Here is a 17,448-nt window from a genome sequence, read left to right on the forward strand (position 1 = left end):
AAAGACCCAAAAGGCCTTGGTTCACCGGACGCGGGCGGCGTTGCTTGCCAATGGGGCCCCGGAATAGGGGCTCCACCTAGTATTGTTAGGGGAAAGGGCCAATAGGGCCTACCCCAATCACCTCTCTGTAAATATTTATTGTATTATAAATGTTTTTCACCACCACCATCCAACCGCGCGAAAGAGGCGCGATTAGACCCCTACCCCAAAAAATCCGCTGGTGGACGTGAAATCTATGAGACAGTCACGAAAGGAAAGGAAACGCGCATAACTGGCTCCCTTGCTCAGTGGACGCCTCAATCGCGCTGTGAGCTACGTGGAAGTAGTGACAGACAGATGTGCGCGGCATGCGTTGACATAAACGCGGCACGAGCAAAATAAGTAAGAATCCCGCCGCGGTGGCTCAGTAGCTATGGTGCTCGGCTGCTGGCCCGAAAGACGCGGGTTCAATCCCGGCCGCGGCGGTTGAATTTCATTGGAGGAGAAATTCGAGGCCCGTGTACTGTGCGATGTCACCCTGCTGAAAAAAAGTTCTATGATGCAATAACCTCATAGATCATTCATCATAGAATATCATACAATCTGTATGACATATACAATCTGTATTATATATCATAAAATTCGTATGATATATCATACAGATTGCATGATGTGTCATATAGATTGTATGATATTCTATGATGAATGATATATGCGGTTATTGCGTCATAGAACTTTTTTTCAGCAGGGCAGTGCACGTTAAAGAACCCCAGGTGGTCGAAATTTCCGGAGCCCTCCACTACGGCGTCTCTCATAGCCTTAGTCGCTTCGGGACGTTAAACCCCATAAACCAACCAACCAACCAAAATGCGTAAGCTTTGACAACATTGTTGCAGAAACGCGGCACTGGAGCAGTAGGCCGTTGGCGTCCTTTGAATCAATTCATCATCATCAGCCTCACTACGCCCACTGCAGGGCAAAGGCCTCTCCCATGTCTCTCCAATTAACCCCGTCCTTTGCCAGTTGCGGCCACCGTATGCCCGCAAACTTCTTAATCTCATCCGCCCACCTAACTTTCTGCCCCCCCCCCCCCCCCTTGCTATGTTTGCCTTCTCTTGGAATCCACTCCGTTACCCTTAAGGACCAGCGGTTATCTTGCCTTCGCATCACATGCCCTGCCCAAGCCCACTTCTTCCTCTGGATTTCAAATAGGATGTCATTAACCCGCGTTTGTTCCCTCACCCACTCCGCCCTCTTCCGATCTCTTAACGTTACACCTATCATTTTCCTTTCCATAGCTCGCTGCGTTGTCTTTAACTTAAGCTGAACCCTTTTTGTTAGCCTCCACGTTTCTGCCCATTAGGTCAGTACGGGTGTGATCGAGATCATATTGGGAACAGCGATAACACAGGACGGAGCGAGAACCACAACACAGGCGTTGACTAGCAACTGGCGCTTATTTCAGAAATTCATATATATATATATACATACCGCAACCCCGCAATCAAGATAAACAGATAACTAGAGATGAACAGGCGAGAAGGTGAACGGGGGTAACAACAGGGTGACCGGGTGAAAACAAAGAAGAAGAAACAATAAGAAGGGTAAAAAATTTTCTGACTGCGACAGGCGCGCGTGAAGGATGAAAAGAAAGGATGAAATGAAAGTAAGTGGCGAGGTGAATGGCGCGTGCTCATTTCGAAAAGAGAAAAAGGGGTGATAAAACAACCCCCCAAAAAAAGGGATGGGGGGGGGGGGGCGATGAACTGGTGAAAACGAACAAGAACAACACCAACAGGGGTAAAGGCACATCGTGGAGGCGGCTGGCGAGTATCAGGACTGATGCCCAAGGAAAGAGATTTCTTTTGAAAGTAATATAGACAGTGCACTGAAACAACTGTGATCTTTCTTATTGAAGGTAAAAGCTTCGCAGATTTCTCGAGCATGCTGGCTGAAATGTTCTTTGATGATGCGGGTTTTGTCAAGCAGAGGAGAGCATTTGCATAACAATTAAGTTGGACCTCGTAGTGGCATTTTAAGAATTAGCTTGCTCGCGCAACCTGTCATTAATAATGCCACTACGGGGTCCAACTTATACCCCTGTCACACGGGCACTTTCGATGCTCATTGAACTCGATCTGCATCGAGATTTTCGAGCACGCTCGAAACATCCGGTGCTACACGGGCATTTTCAATGCTCCTTGAGAAGTTTCCCTCATTTGTGGTAGGTGGCGCCAAATGTTCCTCCAACAGCCATAACAAGGTGATGTCCGGCCACACTGTGCAGTCGGGGGCAGCGGCAGCCAAATCCGTAGCCAGACGTGCGACGCACCTCTGTGCCTCTGCTGTTGTGCGATGGAACCCGAGGGTCCGCAACGCCTCCGCGATTTCTGCGCAGACTACGACGTTTCTCTTCTGGTGCAGCAAATTATCTAGGCGGTCTAGCCAGCAGTCGATGAGAGCGGCTGTCTCGCGCTCGCTCCACAGTTTGCGCGTCGACGAGCAGGAGGACGCCATCTTTGTTGTTTACACTGACGGCGAAGCTTGGAGCGTGGTGCCGAGATTATATATAAATATGTTTGCATATAAGCAGGCATAGTGCTTGAAAATGTTCTGTTTTGCATTTTAATCAATTACAACAACAACAGTTGTAGTTTTGTTTTGTTAACTAGAGTTTATTTTTATAGCTTCGTGAGAGCGAGAGTGCTTTCGATTGTGCTTGGAACCTCAAGCACTCTTGAGGGGCCGGCATCGAGTCAAGCAGGATCGAGCTCGATTGCGCTTGAAAGTGGCCGTGTGACAACCGTCGATCTGCATTGAGTTCGATGAGCATTGACTCAATGAGGATCGAAAGTGCCCGTGTGACAGGGGTATTAGTCATTCACCGCACCGAATGCAAATGCTCTCCACTGCTTGACAAAACCCGCATCATCAAGAATTATTTCAACCGGCATGCTCGAGAAATCTGGAAAGCTTTTACCATCATGATCAATAAGAAAGATCACAGCTGTGTCAGTGCGCCGACTATCACTTTACTCTCCAAAGAAATCGCTTTTCTTGGGCATCAATCCTGATACTCGCCAGCCGGATACCCGATGTGTCTTTACCCGTGTTGGTGTTGTTCTTGTTTGTTTTCAGAAATTCATCCCCCCCCCCCCTCTTTTTTTTTGGTGTCGTTTTATCGTCCCTTTTCCTCTTTTCGAAATGAGCACGTGCCATTCACCTCGCCGCTTACTTTCATTTCATCCTTTCTTTTCTTCCTTGAGGCACGCCTGTAGCAGTCAGAAAACTTTTACCCTTGTTTTTTTCTTGTTTTTGCACCCGGTCACCATGTTGTTAACCCCGTTCACCTTCTTGCCTGTTCATCTGTAGTTAAGTTTCTTCTGTCATTAGCTGTGCACGTGCCTTTTTTATTCGCCCTCTTTTCGCGCAGCAAGTTGAATCTGTGTATCTTGATTGCGGGGTTGCGATATGTATATATATCTGTATGTCTGAAATAAACGCCAGTTGCTAGTCAGCGCCTGTGTTGTGTTCTCGCTCCGTCCTCTGTCTGCGCTGTTCCCAACATGATTGTAATCCAACAGGAAAAACTCTCCACTCTTCTAAGATAGAGATGTTGCACACTTTTCTCTTGAGGGATATTGGTAAGCTGCTGTTCATGATCTGAGAGAACCTGCCATATACGCTGCACCCCATTCTTATTCTTCTAATTATTTCCCTCTCATGATCCGGATCAGCGGCCACTACCTGCCCTAAGAAGATGTATCCTCTAACCCCTTTCAGCACTTCGCTACCCATTGTCAACTGCTGTATCCTTTCTAGCCTGTTGAACATTACTTCGGTTTTCTGCGTGTTAATTTTTAGACACCATTCTGCTCTGCCTGTCTTAACTCGTTGATCATGCTTTGCATTTCATCACCCGTGTGACTTATCACGGCAACGTCATCAGCAAATCGCAGAATACTTAGGTATTCTTCATTAACTCTTATCCCCAACTGTTTGCAAGCCAGGCCTCGAACACCTCCTGTAAACAGGCGGTGAACAGCATTGGCGAGATCGTGCCTGCCTGCCCGACAACCTTCCTTATTGGAATTTTATTGCTGACTTTACGGAGAACTATGGTAAGTGTGCATTCGTTATAGATATCTTTCAGTGCTTTCGCATAAGACTCTTCTACACCCTGATTCCGCAATGCCTGCATGACAGCTGAGGTTTCCACTGAGACAAATACTTTCTCTTAATCATCATCATCATCATCATCATCATCAGCCTGACTACACCCACTGCAGGGCAAAGGCCTCTCCCATGCCTCTCCAATTAACGCAGTCCTTTGCCAGCTGCGGCCAACGTATCCCCGCAAACTTCTTAATCTCATCCGCCCACCGAACTTTCGGCCGCGCCCTGCTACGCTTGCCTTCTCTTCGAATCCACTCTGTTATCCATAAAGACCAGCGGTTATCTTGCCTTCGCATTACATGCCCTGCCCAAGCCCATTTCTTCATCTTGATTTCAACTAGGATGTCATTAACCCGCATTTGCTCCCTCACCCAATCCGCCATCTTCCGATCTTTTAACGTTACACCTATCATTTTTCTTTCCATAGCTCGCTGCGTTGCCCTTAACTTAAGCTGAACCCTCTTTGTTAGCCTCCACGTTTCTGCCCCCATAGGTGAGTACCAGTAAGATACAGCTGTTGTATACTTTTCTCTTGAGGGATATTGGTAAACTGACATTCATGATCTGAGAGAACCTGCCGTATGCGCTCCATCCCATTCTTATTCTTCTACTTATTTCCCTCTCATGATCCGGATCTGCGGTCACTACCTGCCCTAAGTAGGTATATTCTCGTACTACTCTGGCATTGCCCCAGCCCTTAGTGACCTTGTACTTGCTCATTTAGACCGTCTTTTAATCTCATCCTTCAAAGACCAAAACGTCCGCAGGGTCTTTAGGTTTGTTGATGATTATTTAGTTGTTGTTGATTGTGACGCGCAGGCAATTGAACGTGCTGCTAGAGAGATATTGGGCACCTTTGGAACGGTGATGAGGCCTCTTGACCTAACCCACGAACTCCCAGTGAACGGCCAAATTAGAGTTTTAGATATTAGGCTTCACTTTAAAGATGATGGTGTCTGCTGGAGCTATGATCCGCGCGCCAATAAACCGCTTGTGCCTTTCAACTCTGCGCACTAAAAGCTCGTTAAGCGAGCCATCGCCACCTCCTGCTTTAAAAACGCCCTTAGCAAAAGTTGCCCGCATCTCGCCGCAGAAGCGTTCAACCATCAAGCCGATAGGCTGAGCAGTGCCGGGTATCCGCAGCACCTTCTCATTTCGGTTGCTGAAGGCCTACTCAACAAGTTACGCACTGACGTGAGTAAGTGTGACGCCCACGCGCAGCGTAGGCATAAGGTAGCTGTGATACCTTACATTCACAAGCTGTCACACAATCTGAAAAAGGTAGCGCAGCGGTACGACGTGCAAGTCGTCTTCTCTGCTCCTCACAAGCTGTCAAAGCTGTGCAAGATGACAGATCCCGAGACAGCGAAGCAAAAGAACTGTGGGAAGAAGCATCGGCGGCCCTTTGTTGAATGCGCAGAAGGCGTGGTATACGAAATTCCGTTAATCTGTGGCAAAACTTATGTCGGCCAAACTGGGAGATGCGTGAATGACAGGTTGAGGGAACATGCCAAAAATGTAGATAATGCCCTTAAAGGAAAAGATTTTGAAGGACTTCTGGGCGCCCACTGTCTTACGTGTGAAGAATGTTCCCCAGACCTTGCTAGCACCGTCATTAGAAAAAAGAATAATCAACGTGTAACGCGCGAAATCATTGAATCAGAGTTGATTTATAATCGGGGAGAAGCATGTGTTAGCTCCGCTTCTATCACTCGTTCTGATAAAGAGCTGAAATATCTGCGCATGCACTGACGATGACGCCGGATTGTTCAGAGTGCATATATGTTCGCACGATTCGTTGGAAATAAAAGTTGGAAGTTCAGCGCCGTCCTTGTTGTCTCTTCTTGTCCTTGTCTCCTTGCGCTGCTATTTATTTATTCAAGTTATACTTCCAGCACCTCGCTACCAATTGCGAACTGTTGTTCCCTTGCCAGGCTTTGGTTTTCTGCATGCTAATTTTTAGCCCCACCGTTCTGCTCTGCCTGTCTAATTCATTGATCATGCTTTGCAGTTCATGTCCTGAGTGGCTTAGCAACGCAATGCCGTCAGCGAAGAGCAGATTACTTAGGTATCCTCCATTAACTCTTCTCCCGAAGTGTTCCCATTTCAGTCCCCGTAATACCTAATATAAACACGCGGTGAATAGTATTGGCGAGATCGTGTCTCCCTGCATGACACCTTTCCTTATTGTAATTTTATTGCTGACTTTATGCAGTACTATGGTAGCTGTGCAATCGTTATAGATATCTTCCAATATTTTCACATAACACTCTTCTAAACCCTGATTCCGCAATGCCTGCATGACAGCTATATAGCATGAAGGCTATATAAAGAGGTTGGTTATGTTCTGCGAATTTTTCTATCACCTGACTGATAGTGTGAATACTTTCTGTTGTTGAGTATCCTTTACGAAAGCCTGCCTGATCATTTGGATGACTGAAGTCTAAGGTTGTCCTTACTCTTTTAGCGATTATGGTTTTAAATACTTTGTACGCAATGGACAGTAAGCTGGTTAGTTGGTAGTTTTTGAAGTTCATGACGCTTCCTTTCTTATGAATTAAGCTTTTGGTACGCTCGAGGTCATAAGGCGTTGCTTAGACAGGGTGGCTAGTTTATCTAGCACAATCTTCCCTCCGTCGTTCAACAGATCCGCTGTTACCTGATCCATGCTAGCTGCTTTCCCCCTTTGCATTGTTCTTAAGACTTTCTTTACTTCATCCTTCGTTACTGGCGGGATGCCCACTGCTGTGCGCTACTGCCTCTGTCATTGGCGTTCTGATTACATTGGCTAGTGGACAGATTTGGGTCCAATTCTTCGCCTACTTCCTCCTAGCGGTTATTATATTGCCAATCTAGAAGAGTGCGATGAGGGGCTAGTCAGTTGGCACGTTATGAGAACAATAAATAACTGCTCAAAAAGAACGGGGCAAGGGAGAAGAAGCACACCGGACGGGCGCTCGTCCCGTCTGCTTCTTCGCTCTTGTACCGTTCTTTTTGCTCAGTTATTGATTGTTCTTATATTATTCACAATATTATTCATATTTCCAATACACCTTATTGCGTAAATTGGAAATGGGTATATACCTATATGTGAAAGGAGGGAGAGAATTGGCACTGGCGTTAACAACGCTGCAGACTGGGTCAGAGGAGATCTCAACCGCGCTTTCAGGTGCGTGGCGGTAGTGCCCAGATTAAAAAAAAAGCAACCTTCTTTGGTTTAATGTTCCATGGTAAGCAATTCCAAACCGTGGGCGAAGTGACTTTTTTTTTCGCTTCAGCTTTTTGCATTGAAAAAAGCCCGGAAACACGGCGAAATTCAACGCAGGTTGCCTATTGCCGCCAAAGATTTTCATGTTTGCTCTACTGCGAAAATACTACTAATGTCACTTCCCAAAAATGCCGGCTTGTGTCTGTGGCTGAGCATGAAAACTCGGCGAGTGAAGCCGTCATGCTCTAGAACCGCCGCCCACCACTCTCCACAAAGCCGCTACCCACTAAAAGCTCATGTAGCAGGGGAACGAAAAAGCGACTGCAATATCGAATTCAAAGACGCAGTGGTCAAGCTGCCCTCCAGAAGCACCACCCGCCAGCTACCAGTTCAGGTTGAGGGTGGATGTTGATGGCCGCCCACCTATCCGCTCACCCAGCCCCTCTACATTCCAGAAGAGCCACTAACCAACCTGTCTAACCTCCAGTAATATACTGCCGCGATTTGAAGCCTCGACATAGAGTAAAGCAATCAGAGCTATCATCAAGGGTGAATCCAGCTACTATGACAGCTTTCTCCCATCAAGTATGATGAACACCCTGATATCATATTTCAACTTGGATCTCAGACTAGACCCTACATTCGTAGCCAGATTACGATCATAGTTTGCACTGATTCCTGCAAGCCCAGAAGTACCTGTGACAACGCAACGAGTTACATACATCGCCTTGACCTTTCACAACGAACAATAGATCGATGCCGCAAGTATTTTGTCCCGAGGTGGCGAAGGCAGTCCCGCTGTTAAGAAGACAGCGAAAGGAGTCCAAAAGAAACTCTTTATTGGGGCTGCCTTCTTTTCTGTCGCCCTCGTCGTTTAGGCCAGCTTCGTCACGTTGTCTTGCCACTAACTATCCCAACAACACACTTTGATAACCTACAAATGGTTCTTGTTGCAGTTTCAAGCGGGAATTATTACGGTCCCATGAAGTGGAAACGTAAAATTGTAAGTCGTCAGGTTAAATGTTCATGGGCGACACCTGGGCTTTGAGGGACGCCGTAGTGGAGGTCTCTGGATTAATTTCGCCACCTGGGGTTCATCAACGTCCGCTGGCATCGAAAAGCGCACGGGCATTTTTGTATCCCACCTCGAATGAAATACGGCCACCGCGAACGGAATCGAACCCGCGACCGTGGGACCCGCAGGGAGCAGCCAGAGGACCCTAGGGGCCCCTCCCGGGAGTGTATGACTATTAAATAAAGTTTTCCTCCTCCTCCTCAAAGGAAGCTAAGTATCTGAATGTAATTCGGATGTTTCTGCTAGGATGTTGCAATAAGGTGCACCGGCTTGAGGTTGCGAAAGTCCGATAAAGATACCGGGAGCCTCACAAAAAATCAGAGGACGAAAACTTACCAAATCTCGGCTAACCCAGAGAAGAACACACCGCACCGGAACCTGTCAGTCATATTACAGACCCACTAGATGCAAACTCATATACTAAAGCCGAATTCAACCCTAAATACAATCTGACTTACCCTCAAACCTAATCTAGCGCTAACTTAAACTACGATGAACTGCCATGAATTCACGCACTTATCTCTTAACTGTTATATGTTTAAACGTTTTAGCATCTATCTGGAATTCATTCTATAAAACTCACTAAGAAACCTATTTTAAACTGCCATGGGCAAAGGAAGTTATTAGTTAAGACTTAGCTAACTTAACCTTAGCCATAAACAAGCCTACAGGAAAGCGCCATGAATTCGCGTAGTACATAGCAGCATTGACAGGGTGAGCTTTTATCTAGCAAGCCAAGAAACTGTCCTTACAAAAAAAGTTTTGGACAGCCTATAGAGTGTCTATAGACTTCTGTCTATAAAGTTTATAGACTGTCTGTAGACAAATCCTACAGAACAGTCTATAGGCAGTACAAATGATATAGATAGTCTATAGACAATCTATAGATTTATGGCCATACACTTTTAGTAGACTTGTGTCTATAGACAGTCTATAAACTATGAATAGACACAAAGAAATATCTATAGGAAGTCAATAGAGTCAATAAGAAGTCTATAGACTGTCTACAGACCATTTTTATAAAGGCGGCTGCCAGGCAACCACCACTAACTTTTCTGCCATGATTTTGCGCACGCTTCAGGGGTCGAAGTCTCGGTGCACGTACCTTGGGGGCCTGCACCGCGCTTAATGGCGGCTATTTCTCCCCGCAGCAGTTGCACGGTGCCGCCCTGCGCAGACATCTCGGCGCGCAGCCGCTCGTTCTCTTCCTCGAGGGCGCAGAGCTTCGGGTCGTCGGTGGGCAGCGGCGGAAACAGGCCTCCTGGGAAGTCGCGCGCAGTGAGCCAAACGACACGATGGGCCCCCACCGCAGAGCACATTGTGGTGGACGACCTTCCTGCCCTTACAAAAAAAGTTTTAGACAGTCCCTAGAGTGTCTACAGAGTTCTGTCTATAAAGTCTATAGACAAAAGTCTATAGGCAATACAAATGCCATTGACAATCTATAGATTTGTGGCCATACACTTTTAGTAAACTTTTGTCTATAGACAGTCTATGAACAAAAAGCAATACCTATAGAAAGTCAATAGAGTCAATAAGAAGTCTTTAGACTGTCTATAGACCATTTTTATAAGGGTGGAACCATTGCTGTGTGCAACAATGCGGCTTGCGGTGGCCCTGAATGTGTAGACTACCGCCTAATAATTATATTCTTCTCTGGTGATGTGCGTGATGTCAGTGTGTTCGCACAAACACTCTAGTACTTTCCAGTGCTCGCATGCGTGATGTCAGCCTCATGCCGACAAATCAGCGAGGCGTGGTGATACGCCAGAACAGATGCTGCAGAATCGGGAGACGTGCCCGTGCACTCAAGAGCTATTCCGGGAGAAATGGGCGTGGAAAAGTTGTCTACTTGTCGTAGCAAAAGCAGCGCCAGAGCATCACGAGTAGAAGTTAGAATGCCGGAACGAAATTCATTTTTCAGATGTGTCTTACGTTTGAGATCATATTGTGGCGTTGGCTACCTCTTTTATTCATACTGTAAGGCGGGGGTTTATTTTAAAGAACTGGGACGACCAGAGCAGCGGTGAAAACAGTCCGAGACCATCCAGGTCGAGCAGTCATTTTCGCACATAGCGACCAGACCGTAAGGGAGGTGGTTAAGGCTTATTATATTACCAAGGGTCGTTCCAATCGTCATTATCTCTTGACAAGCGTGAATTTGGGTTTTTGGAGGGTGCTTTTGTGGAAACATAGGCAGTAATCTCGTTTAAAAGTTAGGTTCTTTTTAACTTTGTCTCGGCAGGAAAGTTTTAAATGTATACAAGCGTGTAATAAAACTCACTTGGAAGTCAGCGCTCGTGTCGTCTTTTCTTCGTTTGGTGTTTGTCTTCTGCGCTCGTGTATATAATAAGTCGTTGTTGTTGTTGTTGTCCTCTAAATAATCGAGCATCAAAACATACAGCGATAGCGATGCGTCTGAAGCGCTTGCTCTCCTTAGTCTCTCTCACGCATGTTCGTCGTCTTCTTTGTATTCGCCCCCGGGGAGAAGAGGAACCATCCTGGCGACTTGCGGCAACGGTAAGATGGCGGGGTTGTAGTAAGGCTTGAGGCACTTTACATGAACTGTCTCGCGGCCGCGGCGACGGAGGTTGGTAGACGGCGTGAGGGGTTCAACGACGTAGTTAACAGCAGAGGTGCACTCCACGCCACGGTAGGAGCCGTGATAAGAAATATCGATGACAGTCCAGGGGTACTTGAGGGTATCCAAGAGCCACACAAGGGTGCCAGGAGAAAAGAGCATTATGACGTGATCGGTGTCGTGGCGGGATTTCTGGAGATACTGGGTGTCGGCAGTGATTGAGCGGGCAATTTGGCGGAAGTCTTCTAAGTGTTGCGCGGCTTCAGAAACGGGGGTATATTCGGAGACGTCAGTTGGTAAGGGAGATTAGTATTCATTTTACCAGACGGTGACGGTCGTTAAGAAGAAAAAAGGAGAGAAGTCGGCAGTGGACTCCGTAGTGGTATTGTACGCAAAAGACACATCAGGAAGGACGAGATACGAATTACCAAGAGCGGTTAGAAGCGACCTGCGTAGAAAGCATTTCCCCGAGGGTGCGATTAAATTGCTCGGTGAGGCTGTTGGTCTGCAGATGATAGACGGAGGAGGTTCGATGAATTATGTTGCACAAGGTGGGCAGGGCTTTGACTACATCGGAGAAGGCGGCGCGGCCTCGGTCACTTCACGCGGCGCACAGTGTCGAAGGAAAAAGCGCTGCAAAATGAAGGTGGCGACTCCTGATGCTGTGGTTGCCGGAAGGGCGGTGGTTTCAGCATATCTCGTCAGATGATCAACCGCAACGATAGCCCAACGGTTCCCAGCGGCAGTGCATGGAAACGAGCAGCCGAAATCAATGCCTATGTGGTCGAAAGGGCGTGGTGGACACGGGAGCGTCTCCAACTCTCCACCAGAACGATGTGGAGATGTCTTGCGATCTTGACAGGCGAGGCAGGAGCGCACGCATTTAAGGACGAAGGTGTACATGTCGCGCCGCAGCGCAGCCAGATGATGGAGTAAGTCTTGAAAACTCCCGCGTGACCGGATTGTGTGTCAGCGCGGAAATGGGCGCATATTTTCGTGCGCAAGTGGCGAGGAATAACGAGTAACCACTTTAGGCCCTCAGAGCTGTAGTTGCGGTGATAGAGGAGATGGTCAAGAATCGCCAAGTGGGAAGCATGGCGGCGGATATCACGTGGCGCAGAAGCAGCCGTCGGATTAGAGGCAAAGTCGCGAAGAGAAGCGAGCAGGCGTCTGTACGTTGCGCTGAAGGCATATCGCTGATGTGAATCGACGGCACGGAGGCGTCAGAGGTGGAAAGGCTGGCAGTCTCAGCTGGAAGTGGGCATCAGCGTCTTGATGCTTGCGGCCGGTGCGATAGACGACGCAGATGTCATATTCTTGCAGACGAAGAGCCCATCTGACAAAGCGGCCGGATGCGTCTTTCAAGGAGGGAAGCCAGAAAAGCGCATGGTGGTCCGTCACGATTGAAAAAGAACGGCCATAGAGGTAAGGTCGGAATTCGGCAAGTGTCCATAAATGATCAAACACTCTTTTTCACTTACAGAGTAATTGGATTCATCTTCGTCAGTGTGCGGCTTGCATAGGCAACGGCGTATTCATCGAAGCCATAGACGCGCTGGGCGACTACGGTGCCGAGGCCAACACAACTGGCATCCGTGTAGACTTCGGTAGGAACGGTCGAGTCGAAGTGGCGCAAGATGGGTGGCACTGTGAGGAGGTGATGGCGCAAAGTGTTGTAGGCGTCGTCACATGCTGGAGACCACAGCGATAAATCGCAACTGCCGGACAGAATTTGTTTTAAGGGCGCAGAAATAGAAGCAGAGTGGTGAATAAACCGGCAAAATTAAGAGCACAGGCCTAGGAAGCTGCGCAGGTCTTTGGGGGAGGTACGTTTGGGAAAGACAGCCATAGCACGAAGTTTTCCATGGTCAGGAGAAACGCCGTAGTTGACAGGCGGCAAAACAGCATTTTTTCGACTTTAGCTGCAGGCCGCCGTCAGAGAGGCAGGTTAAGACGTGCTTCAGGCGGGAGAGATCGGTGTCAAAGTTTGGGGAAAAACAACATTGTCGTCGAGGTAGCACAGGCACATCTTCCACTTCAGTTAACGTGAAATTTTATCCATCATCCTTTCGAATGTCGCAGTGGCATACAAAGGTTGGAAGGCATCAGCGTAAATTCATACAAGGCGGCGGGGGTCGCAAAAGCAGTTTCAGGGAGATCAGCCACTTCCATGGAACCTGCCAGTACCCAGAACGTAAGTCGAGAGATTTCTGCACCTTGTAAACGGTCCAGGGTGTCGTATGTGGACGGGAGGAGATATACGTCCTTGCGCATGATCTTATTTAGGCGGCGGTAATCCACAGAGAAGCGGATATAGCCATATTTTTTTTTACAAGGACGACAGGTGATGCCCAAGGGCTGCTTGAGGGCTAAATGACGCCGTTTCGAAGGATTTCGTCGACTGGCTCTTCATTACTCTGGCCCTCGGTTGCAGATACACGATAGGGGCGCTAGCACCTGTGTCCACAAGCGCCATGACCCAAACGCTTTCGAGAAAAACTTCAATAAGATTAGCAGGTGATATAAAAGGCCTCTGAAAGTTCGACAGGGCCGCAGTTCTCGCCTCAGGAACGGCGGCGACTAGTTTTCCTCCTGACTAATGTTGGGGAGGAGAGATGGAGCGGTGTCGTGGCGAACGTGAACGCTGGCTAGGGAGGGCGGAACGGTCAGGGGAAAAAAGACGAGTTGATGGGGGCTCAGCAGGCCCGGAGTACTGTCTAGAAGAAGGCCAGCACCCAGGAGCTTAAGGAGTGGGTGCTGAGTGTTGGAGACGACGACGGCAAAGCCGTGCCCAATGGTCTGACATTCCGCAAGTACAGCAAACAGGCCTGTTGTCGGTAGTACGCCAGGGCTTACCGACTCGTGGAGCCGGTCAGAAGTAAGGCGTGGGCACTCACGTGCTGGAGGCGAAGGATAGGTCGGCTGCCAAGGCGTGGCGACGACGTCGGCGTATGTCAGCGGAGCGGCGACAGGTGGTGGAGGACGGGCGAGCGGAGGAGCCTCAGCAACCTGCTCTTGGATGGCATTTCGGAGAACCGAACCCAAATATGGTGGTAATTAACTCTGGAGTGCTCGGCAGGAGAGCTGAAGCGCCACTTCACGAACAAAGTCTTTGATTTAACGCAGTGGAGAGGTGTCAGCTGCAGGCGTCAGCCTAGCAAGTGACTCAACCTGCTTGTAGTGCTGACGAATCAATGTCCTCTGCTTGCGCAGTTCCTCGAAGCTTTGACAGAGGTTGACGACTTCGGCAACGGTGCGCAAGTCGCGCGCTATCGGCTGCCAAGGCGTGGCGACGACGTCGGCGTATGTCAGCGGAGCGGCGACAGGTGGTGGAGGACGGGCGAGCGGAGGAGCCTCAGCAACCTGCTCTTGGATGGCATTTCGGAGAACCGAACCCAAATATGGTGGTAATTAACTCTGGAGTGCTCGGCAGGAGAGCTGAAGCGCCACTTCACGAACAAAGTCCTTGATTTAACGCAGTGGAGAGGTGTCAGCTGCAGGCGTCAGCCTAGCAAGTGACTCAACCTGCTTGTAGTGCTGACGAATCAATGTCCTCTGCTTGCGCAGTTCCTCGAAGCTTTGACAGAGGTTGACGACTTCGGCAACGGTGCGCAAGTCGCGCGCTATCAGCGTCTTAAAGGCGTAGCCGTCGATGCCCTTCAAGATGGGGTTAATCTTGTCAGCTTCCGACATGTGGAGGTTTAAAGGCTTGAATAAGTCTGGGACATCTTCTGTGCAGCTTGTTAAACTTTCGCTGATCTGCTGGGACCATTCGCGCAAGCGCTGTTCGGCGCAGAGTTTCCTGACAACCAGACGACCAAACGCTTCGGAGAAGTACGTCTTGAAGGCAGACCAAGTTCGGATGTCCACTTCGTAGTTCCGACACCAAAGGTTAGCAATGCCGGTGATATAGAGTATCGCGTGGTTTAGTTTTGTCGCATCGTGCCATTTGCTGTAGAAGCTCACCCGCTCGTGAGACGTGAGCCAATCTTCGACATCCTTCGCATCGGTCCCGCTGAATGCGGCGACTTGGGCGGCTTGGTACATATTTTTCAGAAAAAGCAGCGCAAAAACAGACGCGAACAAGAAAGAGATGACAAGGACGGGCGCTGATTCTTGTCGTCTCGTCTTTGTGTACGTCGTTTTTGCGCTGCTGTTTCTGAAAAATATGTACCACTGAAGGAGGTCTGGTCCCGTTGGCGAATGGAGCCGGCACAGATAACAGCTGGACCCACTTTAACGGCCTGATGTTGGACGTCGTCCGGCATCGCAGGGGTTGGGAGACTACGGCTGCGGAGTTCCAAGGCTGTTACCTGGCACTTTCACGAAATCTAAGGCGGGGGTTTTTATAAAGCAACTGGGACGACGGGAGCAGCGGCGAAAACAGTCCCATGTGCTGTGCGATGTCAGTGCACGTTAAAGAACCCCAGGTGGTCGAAATTTCTGGAGCCCTCCACTACGGCGTCTCTCATAGCCTGAGTCGCTTTGGGACGTTAAACCCCCATAAACCAACCAACCAACGATAGCGACGCTGCTGATGCGCAAGTTCGTTTTCTTTACAATATTAACCCCTAGCATTTCACCCTAGAAGAGCCGAGCACCAGGCCAGAGGAAATCTTCTACCCATTAAAGAAAACCGGTGGGTACCCGCTCTTAAGTTCCGTTTTTACTTTGTTAGCTATGTTTATTTGAGGAATAGTGCTCTGAGTCTGCTTTTGCTACGTTTCCTCAACTCCTTTATTCAACACGTAACACAAGGATGAGACAAAACCCTTTCTCCTCACATCTGTATTTGCTAAACAACGAAAAGGGCTGGAATACCACCGCACGCAAAAAAATACAAATAAAAGTAAACACAAAAGAAGGGCACATTGGTAATCGCACTGTGGGGAAAAATCTTTATTTGTGGTTTGTCAATGACACGGACTGCGAAAGAGTTGTTTTTCGCACGGCGCACAAAGCGATGCAGTGACGAAGTTTCATGTCCTTTTCTTATACGCGAACGCTTAGGGGGTACGTATTGGCTTCGCCCCATTGTTGTTGTTGTTGCCTTGGTGGCATGGCACATACCCACAACGGGGGATAGGCCAGGGTTCAGTGAGGAGAGCCAAAAGAAGGTAAATTGACGCCAAGCTAATGGTTTAACTTTGATTGCCAAGCTAATCACTTAACTTTCGGAAAGAATTCAGAGGAACTAAACATAGAATCACAGATTAAAATAAAAAATAAAAAAATGAAGCAGAGCCTACGCTATGCCTTTTATCTGCTTCATGTGGTGTGTGTTCTTGTGCTTCAAGCGGTGATGATGATAGGTGCAGAAGAAAAATCCATCAAGAGACTGCTCAAACGCCAGTGCTCTGCGTTTGTTGTACACCAATGGACGTACCTTTCTCTGGAGTCCCACTGACCTTGACATGAATCTTGTCGTCCTGCAGCCAAACAAGAAATTCCACATTTCCAGAGCCTTTCCCTGCGGCGTCCCTCATAGCCTGAGTTGCTTTGGGATGCTAAACCCACATCAAGCTTGTTCTACATCGGAGAAATAGCGCAAACAGGACAAGGGACCAAGAACGAGTAGGCTAATTGGGTAATTAAGCAATTAACTAAGCTCAGTCCCACTTACTTGGAGCATCACTATACGATCCCTTCAATTGGTTGCGTGGTTACTAGCCGAAGTACAATTGGCCCCGTTTGAAATTCGCGCACTGTGACGTCACGACCGTTTCCACCAATTGAAAAGCGTGACATTTTCTGTCGACAACTGCTGCTTACAACGATGAGACATTAAAGGCTTCCGCCTTAAAAACGAAAATGATGGAGAACTCGTGAAACATTGCAACGCATGTGTTAGGTGCAAGCCGTTTAGACAAGTGTTTTTTAGTTGGGAAAAGTAAGGACAAGCGTACTCGGGAAATTATTGAAGCAGAAAAGATAGCCAGATTAGGAATTGCCTGTGTAAGCACTCCTTCTGTCAGACACTCAAAAAAAGAAATTGCTTACCTACGCTCGCAGTGAATTTGCGCATGCTTTGGGATGACACGGCAAAAATGCATGTATAAATTCTTGTACTTTTGGTTCTAATAAAGTTGTTGGAAGTTAGCGCTGTGTGTGTCTTCTCGTTCTTGGTCCCTTGTCCTGTCTGCGCTATTGCTCCGAAGTATGAACCAACAAGCCCGAATTTCAACCTTGTGCTACACTTCGCGAAATCCAGAGATTGTTAGCGTGAACATTGCAAGCACTTTAATGCGTTAGCTTTTTGGTTGTCGTCTTACAAAAACTACCGGGTTGCTCCGTGACGAAATTCCTCGATTGGTCTATAGGGTAGTGACGTCATCAGCCCCACCAAATTTGAAAATCAGAGCACTAGAATGGGCGAGTACCTTACATTGGATTATTGTGTGGGATTATACCAGCTCTACTCTCTCTTCA

General features: G+C 48.2%; 1 protein-coding gene across 1 annotated transcript in view; it reads right to left on the reverse strand.

The window, feature by feature from the left end:
- The window catches only part of LOC149326770 (uncharacterized), a 249,310-nt gene that overhangs the window by 67,117 nt on the left and 164,745 nt on the right, over positions 1–17,448 (reverse strand). Inside the window, exons 22-23 of the mRNA XM_089563716.1 lie at positions 16,406–16,448; positions 9,544–9,699 (exon numbers count right to left, since the gene is read on the reverse strand). Coding sequence (XP_089419842.1) covers positions 9,544–9,699; positions 16,406–16,448 — 199 coding nt within the window. The remainder of the gene's footprint in view (positions 1–9,543; positions 9,700–16,405; positions 16,449–17,448) is intronic.

The sequence above is a fragment of the Amblyomma mixtum genome, chromosome 10 (assembly GCF_055824585.1).
Source record: "Amblyomma mixtum isolate Tamu chromosome 10, ASM5582458v1, whole genome shotgun sequence".
Taxonomy (NCBI): domain Eukaryota; kingdom Metazoa; phylum Arthropoda; class Arachnida; order Ixodida; family Ixodidae; genus Amblyomma; species Amblyomma mixtum.